Source organism: Myotis yumanensis, unplaced genomic scaffold, assembly GCF_028538775.1.
Source record: "Myotis yumanensis isolate MYYU_CA2020_CCGP unplaced genomic scaffold, mMyoYum1.0.hap1 SCAF_2, whole genome shotgun sequence".
Classification (NCBI taxonomy): Eukaryota; Metazoa; Chordata; class Mammalia; order Chiroptera; family Vespertilionidae; genus Myotis; species Myotis yumanensis.
The window spans coordinates 41,411,885-41,433,546 of NW_027223753.1; the positions used below are offsets into that span (position 1 = coordinate 41,411,885).

At 38.2% G+C, this 21,662-nt stretch overlaps 1 protein-coding gene across 3 annotated transcripts in view; it reads right to left on the reverse strand.

Moving 5' to 3' along the window:
• Positions 1-3,082: 3,082 nt before the first annotated feature.
• Positions 3,083-21,662, reverse strand: part of MYSM1 (Myb like, SWIRM and MPN domains 1) — a 39,090-nt gene continuing 20,510 nt past the window's right edge. For 2 of the 3 annotated variants that reach the window (XM_070405223.1, XM_070405222.1), the window contains 10 exons: positions 20,271-20,348; positions 15,937-16,025; positions 12,334-12,388; positions 11,965-12,015; positions 11,222-11,296; positions 10,421-10,609; positions 8,629-8,761; positions 5,451-5,556; positions 5,215-5,272; positions 3,083-3,785 (listed from right to left, as the gene is read on the reverse strand). In XM_070405223.1, coding sequence (XP_070261324.1) covers positions 3,618-3,785; positions 5,215-5,272; positions 5,451-5,556; positions 8,629-8,761; positions 10,421-10,609; positions 11,222-11,296; positions 11,965-12,015; positions 12,334-12,388; positions 15,937-16,025; positions 20,271-20,348 — 1,002 coding nt within the window. In that variant the 3' untranslated portion in view covers positions 3,083-3,617. The remainder of the gene's footprint in view (positions 3,786-5,214; positions 5,273-5,450; positions 5,557-8,628; positions 8,762-10,420; positions 10,610-11,221; positions 11,297-11,964; positions 12,016-12,333; positions 12,389-15,936; positions 16,026-20,270; positions 20,349-21,662) is intronic. The other variant, XM_070405221.1, reaches the window with a different exon arrangement.

The window sequence follows — 21,662 nt, forward strand, 5'->3', positions numbered from 1 at the left end:
GCTGCAGAGGTTCTCTGACCCTGCTTGCAGGCTGCACGTCACAGAGCCCACCACTCCTGTGGGGGAGGCAAGTTAGAGAGAGAAGGCTGGGGCAGCGTTAATCAACTTCTGGGAAATATGAATGTGTCTGTTTATCTCTATTTTTCAGGTCCTGCTTTCAACAAATGATAGAATGAATGACCTCGTACCTAAATGCTGACAGGTCAGAAGTAGAGTGAGGATGAAGAAAGGGCTTGAGGGAAATGAAGGGAGAAATTGGTAGGATGTGTGGATGAGTTTCAAAACTACAGATTATAAATTCATTTTATGCAAATGCAATTATAATGTACTAGAGACCAGGTGCACAAATTCGTGCACCAGTGGGGTCCCTTGGCCTGGCCTGTGGGATCAGGCCGAAACTGGCTCTCCGATATCCCACAAGGGGTCCCGGATTATGCGCGAGTGCAGGCCAGGCCGAGGGACCCCACCGGTGCATGATTGGGGCGGGGAGGGACGCAGGTTAGCCAGCCACGGAGGGGCCGTGGGAGGGCTCCAGGGCATGTCCGGCCAGTTTTGCTCAGTCCCGATAGGCCTGACCCCAGCAGCAAGCTAACCTACCGGTCGGAGCGTCTGCCCCCTGGTGGTCAGTGCACATCATAGTGAGTGGTTGAGCAGCCTTAGCATATCATTAGCATATTATGCTTTGACGGGCTGAATGGACCACTGGATGACCAGACACTTAGCATATTAAGCTTTTATTATATAGGATTAATTTTTAATGGAAGAGGTCCAAGAAGACAAAAGTGTCTTAGGCCCCGTGATAGTCATAAGGTAGCTCTGAACATAGGGCCAATGGACCAATACTAGAGTAATGGAGAGGGGAGGAGAGTCTGATCTTATTCCACTGATTTTTTTTTTTAACATTACTTTGGGATTAGATTTTTCAAGAGAGGTAAATCTAACACTGGTGAAGTACTAGTGTCAATTTCTATAGCCAAGCTAGAAGAAAAAAATTAAGTTCATTTGAAGAGATTTGGATGTTTTCAAGTCCTATCTCCAATACTGTACACATTATGAGAGACAGATTTCCCTTTAAGACCCTGCCTCCTGAGCTTCCTGTACTACACTGCCATTCAGTTCTAAATTTCTTCTGTTTCTCCAAGGACCTGCCTGCTTCAACTACCCTCACAGCTCAAGGTTGGCAGTGACAGAAATGTGGGTACCTCCAGCTACAAAAATGTTTTAAGAATATGCAAGAAAAGGAATGAGGGAGGAGGAGAGGAAATATCACTGCTTTTAAAGTTCTAAAAGTACACTATTCAAAAAAATAAAAATAAAAATGGGGAAGGATGTGGTTTTCTAGGTTTTGTTTTTTTAAAAAATATTTAATTTAAAAAATTGTGCTCTCAAAGCTCTAAATGCTGAGGATTACCACCTTTGCATTCCTCACAGTATGGCTTAGTAAATATAGTTAACCACTGGCATGCAGAGGACCCAGATTGGAGAACAGAGCTTCAAACAATTTCCACAATTTTCTATCACCCAAATTTATCAATATAAATTTGGGGACTGTTGATCACAAACGCTAACTAATACCATTTTTCTAAGATCTGTTCCCCATGTACAATGAGGAAAATATGTCAAAAGGAAGAGTACAAAGAAATGAATTACTACCCTTTACAGAATCACAGATTTTTCTGCACTTGGAAAGAAATACTAAAATCATAAAATTCAGACCCTTGAATTTTAGAAGAAGAACCTGAGGTCCAGACAGGTTATGTGATTTTATCATGGTCACACAGCAAAGCTGATAAAAGAATTAGGGTAAGAACGCTTAAGTTTCCTGATTTTTGGTCTAGAGCTTACACCCCCAGTCCCCAAAGTAATTGTTTTTTATGTTATGTTTCATTGTTTATTCTAAATGCATATAGAGAAATAGAAAATACTACCAGTTTTCTTTAAAAACATTTGCTAATTTGGGAAATATATCATCTCAAAATATCAAGTCCCAGGTGAGTAGTCCAACAATTAGAATGAAGTGTATGATTTCAGACCTGGAGGGATGTCAGGAAGATAACTCAGACCTCAGATGTACAGGAATTTAGGCCTAAAGAAGTTAGTAAGCTTATCTTCTAAAATTACAAAGTTGAATCAAGACCCAGATCATCTAAAACTGGCTCACTGCTCCTTCCAGTACTGCCTTATTCTTTCTTGGCTACTGATTATAACCAAAAAGGTAAAAATACAGGATCATACCCAGATTAGACATAATAAATCTGTTATTAATAAGAATGTTGAAGAATGAATATAAATTTGATGGTTAATAGAAATAAACTACAATTAGGATAAATCAGGCAGCATGATTGTTAGGTTTTTTGAAAAAAATGTACTTAAATGTAAATCACAATTTTGAGTTTTATTTGTTTGAAAATGATGCAAGATCTTTCAGTGTCTTAAGCTCATGCATCTAAAAAGAAATCCTAATTATCTGCAATTCTCTAGAGCAGGGGTTGGAAGGTAATGACCAGCAGTGTTTTTTTGTGAGGCTTATGAGCTAAGAATGGCTTTACATTTTTAAAGGGTTGTAAAAAAATATAAAGAATGTCTGATAGAGACAGTATGTGTCCAGCAAAGCCTAAGTTATTAACTAACTGCTCCTTTACATAAAAAGTTTGCTGACTTCTGGTCTACATTCAAAAAGTGTATGAAATTGGGTTGCATATGTAATATGTCCTGGAAGGCTTTTTTGTTTTTAAAAGTAAACCTCTGATTTATTTAAGCTTTATTGTAATTTGCCTCTTTCTACTGACAGCAGGTAGTAGAAAAAGAATCTAGTTTGAGGGTTATGATTATCTGTGTTGCAGTTAAATGAGGTTTTATCACATACACACTAATGTGTGGACCTATAATTGAAGCTAATTATTTTATATATCTGAAATCCATACAAAATGTTTCAGAGAGCTGAGGAAATGGCATATTCTTTAGTATTGTGGTTATAAAAAAAATGGAAGCAAATATCTATAATTAAAAAACTGATAATTTGATTCTCTCCTTTGGGCCTCTTCCCTATTTTTAAGATTTTCTCCTTAACGCCCCGCCCCCGCCCCCCCCCCCCCTCCCCCCCCCGGGCCTCACATAGCATGTTGTTAGATTTATTAAATAGGTAATTTTCAACCACGTTAATTACCTCTGGGACCACCCATCCATATCTCATTTGCAACCATAAACAAATCTCACCAAAACACATGGAAAGGATGGAAGTGCTCCTAATGAGACATGAGATCCCAAAAATGGAATGACTAGTTCAGGGAGAAATAAAAATTACAGACACATTCTGCTTATCAACCTGAATACAACAGTAAAGCAGACAGCCCTTCAGTCTGCTGCTCTGCTTGCTGGCCACTGCTCACAGGACAGGAGCAATGTGGCAAACCCATTCACACAAACTCTGGTACTCACTACATAAAAACAAGTCCCTATCTCTTTCTGTCACATGATTTATGTGGCAAAGTTCCGATTTTATGAACTAGAGAAAAGTATCAAAGCTGTGTCACTGTTAACTAAATTACAATCGTTCAAGGTTGTAAATGGCAGTGGGACCTATTGTGTCAAGATTAAAATGTCTTACTTTAAAATCACTACATTAACAATTCCTTTGGACCTACAGTACAGTTGTCTTCACCCACTCCATTCTCCTGCTTGCTTTTATAACTGGAAAGGAATAAATTTTCTATTTGAGTCAAGAATTCTTCAGCGATGAAGCGATTTGTCACTTTGCTCAGAGTTTTCCTCAGACACTCCAAAAGCTAGTTGAAAAGAAAAGTTTTACATTTAAACACACGAAAAATATAAGGTTTATATTATTATCCTTATTTAATGATAAATCTCACATATTCTAATGCTCAAATGAGAAACATTCTTCTTACATATGGCTGACGATAAACTTGTGCACAGTAACGGTGAAGCAGGAGTATAGGAAGTCATTATTGACTGCTTAGGTTAGTTCCTTTATTATTTATATAAGGAAACACACTTGATATTGTATGTGCATATGTGATGCTTTCTACTTTGGACAAATTTGTGACTGTGCTCCTTTTTTTTTTTTAATCCTCATCTGAGAATATGTTTTTATTGGTATTTAAAGAGAGGTAGAGAGAGAGAGAAAAACATAGATTTAAGAGAGAAACATTAACCAGCTGCCTCCGACACGTGCTCCAAGAGGGGACTGAACCCGCAACCTAGGTATATGCCCTGACCAGGAACAGAACCTGCAACCTCTTGTGCACAGGATGATGCTACAACCAACTGAGAGCCACCCAGCCAGGGCCTGTGCTCCTTTTCTTAGTAGCTACATTACAAAACAAAATATCCAGTCTGGCCCATGTGGCTCAGTTGGTTGAGCGCTGCCCCATGCAGCAGGAGGCTGCTGGCTTGATTCCCAGTCTGGGCACATGCCCGGGAGGCAGCCAATGGATCAATGTTTCTCTCTCTCTTTCTCCCTCTCTCTGAAATCAATAAAAATAAATTTTTTTTAAAACTCAGATAAGATTTAAAAAAATCTATGTAAATACAAACACAGGACTCTACCATTTCAAAATTAGGATGCTGCAGTCTATTTCCTGGGAAAGGTGCATATTAATCTTACAACAAAGCACAGATAAAGTGGTTATAATAGAAGGGGGTAAAAATATTATAAAAGAAACAGCATGTTTACATTTTCTATTTCCAAACTGCTACCAAAAAAAAGAGAGAGAAATGTTGCCACTCTACTGGTCTTAATCCATTACACTCATAAACAAACTTAGACATGAAATAAAAGAATTCAGGACTCTTATATCCTACCAGGAAGTTAAGTAAGATGACCATTTAAATTTAATTGTTAGATTTAAAATACCATTCTTTAAAATGATCAATTGTTAAAGCTAAATGGAAACATGGTGCTTTTGAATTTAATAAAATGAGAAAAATGTTCTCTATTGTGTACAATAATATGCTAAGAAATTTATCAGCTAACACTGACAAATTTATTCTAAAATAGTATTATTTCTATATGCAAGTGTGGGCAACAAAACATATTACTAATTATCTCCTAGAAATTAATTTTAAAAAGAAAAAAAGCAATAAAAGAAACAGAAAATGTATCCACAAAGCATTAGGCATCATGGGAAAACACATTGAGATAAATAGCTTTAGAATCCTCAAACAAAGGAGCCAATTAAAATGAAGGCAGCTTACTTTCTGCAAACAAGTCAGGTCAGAATCCCGGCGAAAAATTTTATCCATAGGGACACTGCTGTTGTAAAAAACAGGAAAACAGAGTGATGAAACAAGTACTATAAACTAATCAGTTCTGCAATAAACTATCCCTGATGCTATACATCACAATTTTACATTTAACTTGGGTTTTCTCTAAAACATAATTTAATGAGAAATGCTGCAGATATGCAACCATCTCAAATCACAGCACATACCTATGGGAGAGCCTATATTTTTCTATTATCCATCTTGTCTTTTCAAACACTAATCCCCACTGAGGTTCTTCTAACATCTGCTGTACTTCGAATTTATAAGGTACACCTAGAAAAGCAGAAAGAAGCACATTTTAATCAACTATATCTTAAATCTCCAATTTCCTTTTCCCTATTTATATATTTATATTTTTTTTTATCTTTTCTGATAGCGCATTGGACTTCTTCCAATCTCCTTTTAATTACTTAAAATCCCTTCACTGTTTTCACAACCATAGCTTTGCAGACCAGCTGAACAGCACTTCAACATAGTGAGCCGCCATTAAATATTTACTGCCTTGCTGAACTTAGCTCACCAAGCATATTAATGCCAAGCAATTAGTAATAATAATAAAGAAAAGTAAAGTGCTATTTGCATGACAATTCTATGCAAGGAATTGTGAGAGGTAAAATGATCACATAATTTATTACTTAAAACAAGAGACTTTTTGAGTGAAAGGGGGCATTACTAAGAATTGAGCCAGAATAACAATAGTCTTAAACTGAGCCTAATCTAAGCAAACCAAGACATGTACCATTCTAGTGATTTTTTTAAAATACAGGTTATATTAAGGTTTACAACAACGTTATAAGGTAGGTACCATTATTCCTATTTAACAGATAAGAAAACTGAGGCTGACAAAGGTTAAACAACCTCTTCAGACTAATAAAGTGGAAGAAATTGGATTTTAAAACTTACCATATTTGCCTGATTTCTTTTTGTGTGTGTGTGTTTTTTTAAATATATTTTTATTGATTTCAGAGAGTAAGGGAGAGGGAGAGAGAGACAGAAACATCAATGATGAGAAAAAAAATCACTGATTGGCTGCCTCCTGCCCACCCCACACTGGGGATCAAGCCTGCAACCTGGGCATGTGCCCAGACCAGGAATCAACCATGACCTACTGGCTCACAGGTGGACACTCAACTACTGAGCAACACCAGCCTGGCTCTTTTTTTTTTTTTTTTTTTATGAGGACACTGAGCCACAGAGAGATTAAATAACATGTTCATGGACATATATAACCAGTAAGAGGTAGAGCCAGAACTTGAGCCCAGGCATTCTATTTTGAGCTTATGTTCTTAACCCTTCCATTTATACTGCCTCTCAACTGGGCTTTTGACATCATAAGGCTTTTCAAGTAAATAAAAACCAGCAAATCAGAAGGCATAAGAAAAAAAAATATGACTATACTTCCCCCATTTTTTTTCCATGTGTATGGAAGGAGGGAACAGCGGACTTGATGATAATTATCTTTTTTTCATTCCTCAATTCTCCTCCATTACATTTCTCACCTCCAAAAATTTAAGAAGAGTGACTCCTTTAAGCAAACTCCCTTTAGTGATCATCATTCACTTGATATGCATTGATTACCTACTAAGCGCAGACAATGGCTATAATTATAACTATCTATTGAAGACCCTAGTATTTGCTAAGCACTTTACACACATTATTGACAACTTTTACAACTCCCTATAAGCAAGGTAATAATTTTTTCTCACTTTATGGATGTGGCAAAGAAGAATGAAAGAGGTAAAGTAATCTAACCAAAGTAAAATAACCACAAATGCCAGACCTGGGATCTGAATCCAGGTGAAAAGCTCCTACTCCTAATGAAAGTAAAAAATGAGTATAAAGAGAGATAAATAAATGCATTTTCAGTCTGTGCTGATGGAAAATGGTAAGTACGCATATGCGCGCGCGCGCGCACACACACACACACACACACACACACACTATATACAGCTCTATTTAGTATTAAGAATATTTTTGTAAGTTAAAAAAGGCACTAAAACCAGCAAAAAAATTCCTTTTGAATCCACTAAAAACCAGAAGAAAACTAATCACTAAGTATATATCCTGCTTATTAGAAGTACAGAAAATGCTTAACCAGTAGAGACATTTAAAAATAGAATTTGGATATATGAGAGAGAGGGAGGGAGGGAGAGAGAGAGATAGATAGACAGAGATAGATAGACAGAGAGAGGGGGAAAGAAGGAAGAAGGGAGAAAGAGCCAGTAAAAGTACCAAAATATAAGGTATCCCATGGCTTCTAGAAATTCTTAATTCTTTTTTTTTTTAAATATATTTTTTATTGACATTTTACAGAGAGGAAGGGAGAGAGATAGAGTTAGAAACATCGATGAGAGAGAAACATCCATCAGCTGCCTCCTGCACATCTCCTACTGGGGATGTGCCCGCAACCCAGGTACATGCCCTTGACCGGAATCGAACCTGGGACCTTTCAGTCCGCAAGCCGACGCTCTATCCACTGAGCCAAACCGGTTTCGGCGAAATTCTTAATTCTTAAACCAGAAGATTTCCAAGAGGAGCAAAGTAAAGGACCTAAGATTAAAACCTAATAAGCAGTGTTAATAATGGCCAAGCCATTTAAGAAGCAGTTCTGTCCAACAGAACTTTCCACTAATGTTGAATGCTTGTGCACTGTCTTATGTGAACATCCAGCACTGTTCCCTCTAATCCTTTCAAGTGATTCTCTCTCCCATCTGCTGTAGTTTCTTCACATGCTTATGCTGGTCCATTTCTTGGTACGTACTAAATTTGTGCCTTCTACAATCTATGTGATCTTCTGATCTCTGGCCCTCTGTCCTGTAAATTTAGCTGCCTTGGTCTCACCTCCATCACCTCAACTCAGAGTCAGCCTAGCTCTGGGTGGGTTTCTCCTCCTTGTGCCATGACTGGAAATTCTTCCAAGTTAGTAAGTTTGATTAATTTGGGGCTCACTATTTTGTCCAGTTTTGGGTCATTTAATTCTAATTAATTTAAATAGTTCTATGTGGCCAGTAGCTACTGTATTGAGCAGCATCAGAGTAGAGGTTCACTCCCAAAATCCAGATTGTGAGATTAATAAGTTATCTAAATTGAGAACAAATTAACTGTGATTCTTCCTTTTTAACGTTTTGTACAATTATACTGGCTAAAGAATGATGTATATATGTGCTATGTGCATTTTGAACTGAAGTTAATGTCAATACTATTCATTCTACAAAAATCTACAGAGTGGGGGTCATTTCCCAGGTGCAAGGCACCTAGATTCACATAATTGTAAATTCTTTGATTTGTAGAATTCTAAGAAGTAAAGATAGAAATAGGGTGAAGTTGTTTTTGTTGAAAACTTACGATAAGAGCCATCAGGGCTAATTTCATCACTTATAACCAGACAGGTAATCTGGGAATATGGTAAAGGATTGTTTCGATTATAGGGACTAACAATCATTCCAATGAACTTGGCACCACCTCTGGAGAAGTAACTCTACAATGAAAGGTAAAGTACAATTAGTTTGAACTACATAAATTTAAAAGTCAGTATTTATCCATACCAACATTTTAAACAAAAAGGTGTGTTAAAAATTCAGATCCAAAGAGCAACTAAATGAAATGTCTTCTATAGTCATTCCACACTAAAGTTTTCAGGCCAAATGTGTTCAGCCCAACCTTAAAAAAAAAATCTTTATTTGCCATGAATATATTTACTAATTATATTCACAACCCATCAGCTATATTCTTTCTCAATATGGTAATAATTTACAAACAGCTGCCTATAGCAAAAGCATAAAATTGCAGAATAAAATAAAACTTTGTATTTCTCAGAGATGCAAAATACATGTTTCTGATTATTTCAATTATTCCCAGTCCCTGTCCTAATTGTTCCCATCAATTTTTAAAGGCTCTGGGGGCAGAGCCACGTCTCACTGAGCAAATGCAGGAAGTCAGCCGGTTTGGAGACCCTGAATCCATTTCTTTTCGATGTACTAGTAAAACAAAATCTGCCAGTGGAGGCAGGTGGCAGAAGCCAAAGGAAAAATAAAGGTACTTTGTAATCTAAGCCACTGAAGGCGAGGGGAGGTGGGGCATTCTCCACATAAGACCCTCACCCCACCGGACTCCACCAAGGTTACCAGCTGGGAGTGACTCAGGGACAAAGAGAGCAGCCGCCCAGAGGCACAGGTGCAATGACAGGACCTCTGTCCCCTGGGGGTAGAGGAGAAGGGATGGGGGGAAGGGGTAAGCCCAGCAGAGCAAATGGCCACAGTACCGGCTACCGGAGGGTTCCAATTTTAGCTCTGCTCTTTTACTGCCGGCTGCCCTCGAGGAAGTCACTCACCCTCTCTGGGCTGCAGTAGCCTCACCTGTACAATGGGCCACAGCTGCTCCTCACAGAGGAGTGTGGGGTGATTGTGTGTGTGCCCCACTTGCCCTGAGGGCTTCCCACTCACTAGTCAGCACCCCCGCCTCATCACCCTTCCCTCCCCCAGCCTTTCAGGTACTGCACAGGCCGCTCTGGACCTCTTGCATGGACCCTAGATGGGCCACTGCTCTCCTCTCTCCTTTTCAATACCAGTTGTCACAGTCCCAGCAGAAAGAAAAAAAGACAGCACACACAAACGATTTTCTGGAAGTACTTTGGCAAAGGCACTGTTGACAGGTGGGAGAGCAGGGCCAGACAGCCAACCAGGGAGATGGCACCCCAGAAACAGAGACCATCCAAGGTCTCAAGGGGGTGGGGCCACATGATGAGCCGGAAGAGGGCACTTGATCTGGGGGGCGAGGGCATGTGATTAGCCAGAAGTTGATCCAATCAAATCAAATTTAGTTAATTGGATCAAAGTTAGTTGACTAGTACACTGCTCTAAGAAAAAAAAAATTTTAAGGCTCTGGGAATAATTATCACTGTTACTTTGATGGCTTGTCTGTATTAAACAAAATAGCTCATTTTCCAAAATTTAAATAAACATGTATTACTCTTGTAATCAGAAAAAAATGCAAGTTATTTAAATACTCCAGATGTAAAGTACATCAGAACACAATACTTCGCTAGGAACCTTAAAAGTACATTTATGTACTAGAAAGCAATGAGGGGGAGAATCTGCAATCATTTACAGAATGCATACACATAAGACCCATAACACACCTGGTATTTGGCTTGGGTATCAATATCTCGTAGGGAAGGGTTGGGATCAAAGGCAGGATGAGAATGGTACCAGCCAATAACACTGTAGCCTCTGACAGCCAAGGCTTCCGAGGCCTGTGTTTGTGAGACAGGGTCCATCTCACACTGCAGTCCTGTACTCAGACTGTTACATGGTTCTGCTGCACAGACCTAAAAAGGATTAAAACTTGTATGATTACACTGAAATTCTGTTAATTCTACTACTTAAATGTTTTACTTTTTTCACACAGACACAGAAACATTTCAAAGCCAAGCCTTTTATTTGATTACAATCATAGGCAGCCTTTAACTTGCAAATGAATTATACTCCAAAAATGTGACTATATGCTAGGACCTCAGAATCCACTTTCTATTAAACAAGGTCATAATTATTGTTAATTTTCAGGTCAGCCCATGTAATACCTGTACCAACATCCTCTTTCAGTGACACCTATTATTTATGATAATAATTTCAACAGAATGATGCACACCAAGTTTCAACTATAAGGTTCCACATGCTTCCTGGCCTCGTAGGGATTATAGCTTTTTATTGGTGAAGGCAATGAAGAACTAAGGCCTGGCAGAGTGTTCCCTCTTTCTCAGTGGTAAAGGAACATAAACAGGGACTCAATAGATGGAATGTTAAGTCACTTTTGGGAATACATAACTTTCTACATTTGTATGTTCTCATTCACATCATATGTGAAGTCACCGAAATCTATAAAAATATTTGGTATGGCAGTAGGACAAAATCTTTTAAAGTCTTTAAAATTGAGAACTTACTTCGACTATCTTATCAATTTCTGAGTATCTTCCTCCTAAGAGACCAATCACTTCTGCCATAGACACATGAGCATGCTGAAAGAAATACAAGACAGACTTAGCCCAAACAAATCACCAGACAAAAATGTCAGAATAAAACTCACTTATGCATTTCTAATATAAAGTAGTATGCTAGAGGAACTAGATGCTAGGCTCAGAGCACAGAGACTTAGATTTCAGACCTATCTGCACTGCAGTCTGCAAAGCTTTGAACCAAGCATTCAAACACTCCATGATGTTACTTTTTCACTTACAAAATAAAGCTACCATTTGCTCTCCCTATTTAGGAAAGATATAAGGATACAAAGTAAAAAGTTACTCTGGAACATCCTACAGGAAAAGACCATAAACAAACACACAACTATGGAGTCTCAGTAGTTTAGTACAAAGCAACTCCAAAATCTGAGTATTGTTTTGTTGTAGTTATCTAGAAGGCAGCAGACAAAGGTCACTAGGAAATGAAAACAGGGTTAATGATGATAAACAGTCTGCAAAAACTCACATTAATTTATTTTCTCTAAAATATGGAAACATGCAATTGTTTGGCTTTTCTCCAAAAGAAAAGACTTAGTTTTAGATTCCTTGTAAAAGAGGATAGTTAAGATCCAAAATACAGGTCTTCCATACTCTCTCTTATGCCTGCAATAAAAATACACAAGAATACAAATCAGAATAACTAAGTAAACACAATAGATTATCCTTACCAAATCCATTATTAAAAGTGCTTCTGAAGCCACTTTCACCTGAAATGGCTCCTGAAATATAAAAAACACACAACAAAAATGGGGAAGCATAAAAATAGAGATCTGTTCTCTCTCACTGGAATGTCCACCCTCTTTTCCTTTACCTATCACCTATCATACCAAGGTCTCACTACCAATCAAAGCTCAGTGAGAACCAAACTTCAAAAACAATTTACCATTTAAAACCCTTTCATTTTCCATTTGTAGTATCTACCCGGCCTTGCCCACTATTATTTTTATACATATATATGCCTTGCACACACTGAAGAAGTACTTCATGTCTGACGGGAGGGCATTATGTATGGTCATTCAGTGATGCATAAGTAGTACCTGCTTTTCTTCACTGAAAAAATTACAAGGTATCAGTTGGAAGGGATCAAATGAGCTGAAAAAGAAGAAAAACATTTATTTCTAATATAATCTCAACAAGATTAGGAAAATAACATTTACAAATTTGAAAATGTGTATCATAAATTAAAACCTACTGTCTAAGAGAGAAAAATATTAAACACGGAAATTTTCTTAAAATGTTCCATACAACCCTTCTGAAAGCAGCACTACTCTTTTGGACTTGATTTTTAAAAAGGTGGTGGTGGGGGGGGGGGGGGGGAGGGGAATGACAGGACTTATGGGAGAAAGTAATTCTGTTATCCTAATTTCTTTAAATATCCAAAGAGAAGAGAAGAGAACATTAAAAATGGTCAGATATGTATCCTACACTGAAAGCAGATTTCAAAAAGTTCAATGAAGATTTAACCAATTTCCTGACATGAGACCTGAAAGAAATGTCAACAAAGATGGAAGTTTCTCAAAAACATTTCTGTCCATATAATAATATGGCCAGCATAGAGTAGGGACTCAATATTTGTTGAATGAATAAATGACAAACAGTTCTGCTAAAGAAATGAATGTATACAGAAAGTTCTATAATAAACTAATACTTTAAAATGAAAAAGTGCAAAAAAAAAAAAAGATGGGAAGAGGGGCACCTAAGCAAGTCCAGATACAAAGGCAAATGTTAACCAATTGAAGAGAAATGATAGAAAGGCTTTAGCCAGTAAAGAATTGAGATCTGAGAAATATATTAAGAATGAAAAGGTTTTGCCCTAGCCGGTTTGGCTTAGTGGACAGAGCACTGGACTGCAGGATCCCAGGTTCGATTCCGGTCAAGGGCACATGCCTGGGTTGTGGGTTCGATCCCCAGTGGGGGCATGCAGGAGGCAGCCAATCAATGGTTCTCTCTCATCACTGATGTTTCTATTCTTTCTCCCTCTCCCCACTTCCTCTCTGAAATGAATAAAAATATATTTTTTTAAAAAAGAATGAAAAGTTTCTCTATGTTCAGATAAACAAACAAAGAATATGTTCATGTTAACACAACTGAAAAAGAGTGAAACTATTTTGTTCCTATTCTACCTGAGACTATTAGCTCCAAGAGAACACATACTGTACCTTGTTTGTTGAATACTGCATTCCAAGGGCCTAGAACAGTGCCTGACATATTGTAGGCATCCAAAAAACATTTATTGAAAAAAGAACAATTTTCAAATTAGAAAATGCTTTATGAACATGAATAAAAAGAAACTAAAGGCCAAGATAGATGAGAAAATAGCAAGAGCACATATGCATCCCAGAGCACTGAAGAACCATGATCTGAAATCACTGTCCATGTTTTTTGAGGAGTTGCAGAGAATGTGAAAATTATTGGAAGCCTTGGAATAGGCAATTATTGGTCTTATTTCAAAACACAAAATAAGCAGACTTTAGAAACAGAGGAATCAGATGTTGAATATTAGAAAAATTCTAGAAAAGATTTTTAAATAGCTGATTAGTGAGCCTTTAGCAAGTGAAAAGGTGACTACTAAGGATAATAATGGGTTCGTGAAAATAGAAGTTGTGATAAGTAGACCTATATTTCATTTTTGATAAGAAGGATCTGCTATCATTACTTTTCTGCATAGATGAAGAAATATGGGTTAACTGTAGTACCTAACTGATTAAACAATAATGCTGAAGTTTATGTTTATCCCAGGGAAATATTTTAATCAGTGATCAATGGTGGAAAAAGCAAGCATACTGACATGTTGATGATTCAAAATTACAGAGGCTACTATAAGAAAAGTGGATCTGCCCTAGCCGGTTTGGCTTAGTAGGTAGAGGGTAGGCCAGCGGACTGAAGGGTCCCTAGTTCAATTCCGGTCCAGGGCAAATACCTGGGTTGCAGGCTCCATCCTGGCCCTGGTTGGGGCACCAGGGCCACATGCGAGAGGCAACCAATCGATGTGTCTCTCTCTCATCAATGATTCTCTCTCTCTGTCTCTCCCCCTCCCTTCCACTCTCTCTAAAAATCAATGAAAAAATATCCTTGGGTGAGGATTAACAATAAAAAAGTGGATCTGGATTTAAAAATCCTGACAAACTGGAACAATGACTTGACAATCATAATAAATAGAAGTCTCACATTTAGATTGTCTGGATTACTAGATGAAAAGTTCTAGGTTATGGATGACTATATTTCTTACAGTTTATCTCATATAATTTATTCCCACAACTATAACTTGACATATACTGTAGTGTAATGGTCAGGAGTATGGATGCTTAAGCCTTAATGACTGAGTTTAAATCATAGCCTCATCAGTAACAAGTATAAGCAAGTTACTCCAAATACTTTGTGCTTCTCATTTTCCTTAGCTATAAAATGGGAATTATATTAACTACTGCATAGAGTTGGTATGAGGATTAAGTGAATTAATGACATTAAGTGCTTAAAACATAACTAACAGTGTTAGCTATTACAGTTATTTTATAAATGAGGACCTAAGGCTTATAAAGGCTTTAAGTAATTTACCCAGGGACATTACAACTGGTAAGTATCAGGGCTATTTCCTTCAAAAATGACCTAGGGGCATTCTTGGATGTTGTGTTTTCTTTGTCTTTTTTTTTTAGTAATTTTCACCAGTAGATTTTTCCATTGATTTTTAGAGAGAGTGAAAGTTAGGGAGGGAGGAGAGGAGAAGTGAAGGGAGGGAGGGAGAGAGGAGAGAGGGAGATGAAGAGAGGGAAAGGGAGAGGAGAAGAGAGAGAGACGATGTGAGAGAGACACATTGATTGGTTTTCTCCCACATGCACTCCAAGGACTGAGGAGTGAACCTGAACCCAAGTAAGTGGCCTTGTGACCTTGACTAACATTCGAACCCATGACCCTTTGGAGCATGGGCCTATGGTCTAACCCAGCCGTGGGCAGGGCCGGATCCGGCCCGTTTGAAATGAATAAAACTAAAAAAAAAAAAGAGACCGTACCCTTTTATGTAATGATGTTTACTTTGAATTTATATTAGTTCACACAAATACTCCATCCATGCTTTTGTTCCGGCCCTCCGGTCCAGTTTAAGAACCCATTGTGGCCCTCGAGTCAAAAAGTTTGCCCACCCCTGGAACCAGTTAGGTACACTGGCCAGGGCTTGAATGTCTTGTTTTAAGAGGGACACTGACAAAACTATAGTCCATTCAATGGGACATCTGCACAAAGTGAGGGGTCTAGAAAATCAACACATGGAACTCACCTGGTGACCCTTAATGTTACAAGTTACAAATTTTAGATTATAAATGAACAAAAACCGCATTGCTAACAATCAGCACCAGCCAAAGAGAGAACCAGTTACTTCATGAGGTTATCTATTCATAATTTCTGAGTTAAATGACCATCTGTCATAAACAAGTCCCCTTTTCAAGATAGGTTACATTCACTGAACCTGAACAAATTTAAAACTTGTGCTCCAGGTGTCCCAAATTGATAAGCAATGAAATAAAAAATTTCAAAATTTTTACATGTATTTTTTCACTTAATGTGAACAATACAATGCAACTATTTCAAATATTTTTCTGTGCATTTTCTAATCATTTATGATAAGTTAAAGAATCACATTTATATACCTTTTTGTTGGTCTTTGCACTTTTGAAGATTTATTAGGTTTGCATTTTTCCTCTTCTCTTCTTCTTGCCAACTCCTCAGCAGAGAGATGCTAAAATATAAAACACCAGTCGATCATGGATCCATTAACCATTGAGAGGTAGAATTAATAAAAATACTCCTTTAAAACCATATTTAAGGACACGTGAGAACAAGACAAAGTTGATAGGTGTGTCTCCTTCTTGTTACTAATAAACAGAAATGCTGAAAAATGCTGAATAATGTGGTTAAAAAAAATTGTTCCAAAATATATAGCCATACAAACCTTAAAATTTACTCCTTCTCTTGAATTACTGATTTTAACTAATGGTACCCTAGGTCAAAAAACTCAGAATCACCTGAGTCTGTATTCTTTCTTATTTCCCATTTCTAGTCAGGAAGTATTGCGTTTTCTTTCACAACTGAGAGACATCCCAGTGGTCATGATAAAGAGCTGATTCTGGAGGTAAAATGCCTGGATCTGCTACTCACTAGCTGGGTGACCCCAGGCAAGTTCCTAAAGCTTTCTGTGTTTTAGTTTCCTCATACAGTATTTAAAATGGGAACAACTACAGTAATAATAACTATGTCTTGATGTTACTGTGAAGTTTATTTAATGATTGTAAAATACTGACAATAGTGTCGAGACATGGTTAAGTCCTTTGTAAATAGAAGTGTTTCATTCCTTTTCTATTACCAACCTTACACTCTAGCCCAGCCGTGGGCAAACTATGGCCCGCGGGCCGGATCCGGCCCGTTTGAAATGAATAAAACTAAAAAAAAAAAAAAAAAAAAAGAGGAGACCAAGATGGCGGCGTAGGTAAACACCGGAGACCGCTGCCGCAAACAACCATTTCAAAAATACAACTAAAAGACTGAACGGACATCACCCAGAACCACAGGAAGGCTGGCTGAAGAGAGACTCTACAACTAGAAGGAAAGAGAACAGCAAATCGAGGCTCAGAGGCGGCGCAGTGTGGAAAATACAAAGGTACCGAGGTGCGCGCGCAAAGCGGGCTGGTGGCTGAGGGCGCGGTTGTCGTTTTCTGTCGGGAGTGAGTCTCAGACTCTGGGCTCCAGATCCGGGCGAGTCTCTAGGGACCCAGACTCAAACGGGAGAAGCGGGATTATCCGGCATCAGTTGGAACCTGAGGGCAGCTTTCTCTCCGAAGTTTGCAGCGGCTGCCGGGGTTCTGAGAAGCAGAGCCTCTGGGAACGGGACTGAGCGTGGCCATAACTGCTCCCTCCGCCCGCCCTGTTGATCCCGCCCCGCCCAAACCCTGCGCACAGCCATTTGCCGATCGCCTCAGGCAAAGGCTGGATTAGCGCCTCCCCAGAAGGCAGACGTTTTCCATACAGCTGATTCCTATAGCCAGTCGGCCTGGTGGTCAAACCCCTCTAGTGTTAACTACAACAATTAAGGCTTGGCTAGAACAAGACTGCGCACAGAGACCACAAGGGGGTGCACCAAGAAAGCATAAAAGATGCGGAGACAAAAAAACATGACAGAAATGGAGGATATGGAGCTAAGAATCGCAATTTTGAGGGCTTGCCATAAATTTGTGCAGAACCTCACGAAAACTAATGAGACCCTCGATGCTACGATAAAGAAATTAGAAAGTAAGCATACACGGACTGAAATAAAGAATATTATACCCAATAGCAGACCAGAGGAGCACAATAATCAAACAAAAGATTCGACAAAAAACACCCAATTGGAAAAGCAAAATGAAAAAAGAATCCGAAAGTGTGAAGATAGTGTAAGGAGCCTCTGGGACAGCTTTAAGCGGTCTAATATCAGAATTATTGGAGTGCCAGAAGATGAGAGACAGCAAGATATTGAAAACCTATTTCAAGAAATAATGGCAGAAAACTTCCCCCATCTGGAGAAAGAAATGGACTTACAGGTCCAAGAAGCGCAGAGAACCCCAAACAAAAGGAATCCAAAGAGGACCACACCAAGACACATCATCATTAAAATGCCAAGAGCAAAAGACAAAGAGAAAATCTTAAAAGCAGCAAGAGAAAGAGGCTCAATTACCTACAAGGGAATACCCATACGACTGTCAGCTGATTTCTCAACAGAAACTTTGCAGGCCAGAAGGGAATGGCAAGAAATATTCAAAGTGCTGAATACCAAGAACCTACAACCAAGATTACTTTATCCAGCAAAGCTATCATTCAGAATTGAAGGTCAGATAAAGAGCTTCACAGATAAGGAAAAGCTAAAGGAGTTCATCACCGCCAAACCAGTATTATATGAAATGCTAAAAGGTATCCTTTAAGAAGAGGAAGAAGAAGAAAAAGTTAAAGATACAAATTATGAACAACAAACATGCATCTATCAACAAATGAATCTAAGAATCAAGTGAATAAATAACCTGATGTACAGAATGAACTGGTGATTATAATAGAATCAGGGACATAGAAAGGGAATAGACTGACTATTCTTGGGGGGAAAAGGGGTGTGGGAGATGCGGGAAGTGACTGGACAAAAATCATGCACCTATGGATGAACACAGTGGGTGGGGAGTGAGGGTGGAGGGTGGGGTGGGAGCTGGAAGGAGGGGAGTTATGGGGGGAAAAAAGAGGAACAAATGTAATAATCTGAACAATAAAGATTTAATTAAAAAAAAAAAAAAAAAAAGACCGTACCCTTTTATGTAATGATGTTTACTTTGAATTTCTATTAGTTCACACAAACACTCCATCCATGCTTTTGTTCCGGCACTCCGGTCCAGTTTAAGAACCCATTGTGGCCCTCGAGTCAAAAAGTTTGCCCACCCCTGCCTAGCCTCAATGAACTATGCACTTTTCCCCAGAACATTTCTAGTATTTTTCCATGTCTATACCTTTATTTGTGCTGCTCCCTCAGCCTGGAATGCCCTAACCTACATTCTACATTTTGAGGTTCTCTAGCTCATCCTTCATGACACAAATGAAATATCACATCCTCTGTGAAAACTTCCCAATCATATCATTTGAGAGGACCTTATACTTCTTGGGAACAATATTATAGAACTAACCACAGGCTTTATCTTTTCTACTAATCTAAATTACTTCTAGGCAGGAACCATGTATTATTACACATGATCTTAGCCAAAAGGCCGAGAAGCGATGGAAACACATGATTACTAATTGTTGTGCCTAGAACTGTGCTCAGTTGTGAGGTTAGGGGGAGGGAGCAGGTGAAAAAAAGAACAGACTAATATTTATCACCTTCATATACCTTATTTCATTTATTTCACTGAATTCTCACAAAAATCGTTTGAGGGAGGTATTATCTACTTTCACATTTTCCATTTGTATAGAGTGGACTTTTTGGACACCTTTGACAATCCAACGTGGAGTCACTATCAGCCATGACAATTATGTCAAGTGTATGTCAAGTTTGAGGAGGGGTCTGGATGGCCAAAACCACAAGTCTGGACACTTGGATAAGAACTCACTGATATGAAAGGGGAACCTCCACCCCTGGTGGCTAAGAACTCAGAGCTCTGATCACCCAACACTTAAGCTTGGCTGTACCACAGGTCTTGCTCAGAGCCCTGCCACTTCCATTTCACCAGATGTGTGCCATCACTGTAGCCGCCTAGCTCAAAACCGACACCCGCCTCTCCATCTGGGGACACCACCAGAGGCTAGGACTTTGAAAAGGGTGCTCACTTTGCTAGTTTCTATAGCACAAGCTCCCCCTCTCTGTGTAATCTGTGTGTGACTCTACTGGGTTATTGGGCGGTCTCCCTAATAAACCTGGCATTGTGGAAACACACAAATGCGTGTGAATGGCTCCTTTTGGGGATGCTCCCTTGTTCATGACACCATTATACTACACTGGCTGTTCATAAACAAATTACATATGTAAAATGCGTGTGGGTGTATACATACACACATTCATTGCCTATTTTCTTTTTAGGACCATAGTTTTTATTAGTAGAAATAATACTTCAATATTTGCATTATGTCTAATCCTTGAGACAATATTTTAATTGGGTATCAGAATGTCATTCAGCAATGTTTACTGAAATGAACTGGGCATACCAACTTCCCGGCACCCTGGAAAATATTCTTGAGCTCGAGAGCAGAATGTAGAAATAGATAATCAAAGTTCTGAAAATGAGTCCAACTCCCAGTTAACTGCACCACCAAACCCTTCTACTTTGCTGTTTATTAGTAACTTCTAGACAAAACAACGTGGAAATGAGACATACAAATATGTATATGTTTTTAAAATATAATATTTGTGACAATGAGATATACAAATATGTACTGACAAAACAACTTTCACTAATGAGCCATTTGAAAAGGTCAAGGTTACCTCAAACGTCTGTCCTTCTAAGTCTTTCGCATCACACCAATTTCCCCATGGGTCTCGGACCCTACGCCTTCTTGTGCGCTGTGATGAGGTGAAAATAAAGCAAAAGGTAACAAGATTCACTTGGAGAAATCACAGCACATTTTAATTAAAAAAAACAAAAATGATTTTCCAAAAAGCATTTTCTCCATTAATATATTGTAATCCCCGATCAGCAATGCCTGACTAAATTTCATTTTATTAATTTATGTTCAATAGTTAGCACTCTACTCAGAAATAAAACAGTGATGATTTTCTGTATTCTGGGATTTCGTCTTTAATTTTCATTTCCTTTCACCATTTGGGAGCTAAAACATTCAAACGAAAAGTATTTTTAAGACTGCCCTGGCAGGTGTGGCTCAGTTGGTTGAGCATCATCCCATACACTCAAGAGTGCCAGTTTGATTCCTGGTCAGGGCACACACCCAGTTTGTGGGTTGGGTTCGATCCCGATCGGAGTACATATGGGAGGCAACTGATCGATGTTTCCCTTTCACATCGATATTTCTCTCTCTAAAAAAATCAATAAAAACATTTAAGAAATATAATTTTAAGACCAAAAAGAATCCCCAAGAAAATGACTACCTGTTCTATCACTGGTGGCAGAAAATTTGGGGAAAATATTGAAAATTAGAAGCAAAATAATTATATTTGTCTTAGAAAGGAAAAGATTGCTTAGTTAATACAAATGGTAAAAAATTACAAAGTTGGATAACTGCATTACTAATATCCAGTTTTGCAAACTCCATGTAAAGCCTTTAAATGGACTAGCTTGCCAGAGGACACTGTCTGACTAGCAACATCTCCAGCAACTATATTTGAAAACATCCTTTCTTACAGTAAATCTAGGTAGAACTGGTTTCAGTCCAAATACTCTAAGAAAGATACTCACTCTAGTATTTATTCTTTTTTATCTCACCTATTACCAATTTAACCTATTTATTTGTTCACAACCTGATTCTGCCTTTTAGGAGACTTGTTGGATTATTTTTTAAATAAAATTCATGACTTTTAAACTATTGTAAAACTCACTAACCTCAAGAATTAAAAAAGTAAAGGCTAAACTATTTTCGATAACTATTCCAAAAGGCTGAATCTTAGAGTAAGAATTTTAAACAAACAAAAAATAAATTAAAGAGAATAAAAGTGCTTCACTGTACAGTGTAAATAAAATGTTAGATTTAGGAATCAAAGCAAGCAGTCTAAGGCCACTTTCGCAAAACATTACACTTAAACGTTGCCAATGAAATTTGAGGATTTTTGTTTGTTTTTGTCTTATAAACTATGTGAAATTGAATAGAAAGAGTAAAGTGAATGGCAAAGTAAAATACAAGAGAAAACATGTTCTTCCACTAA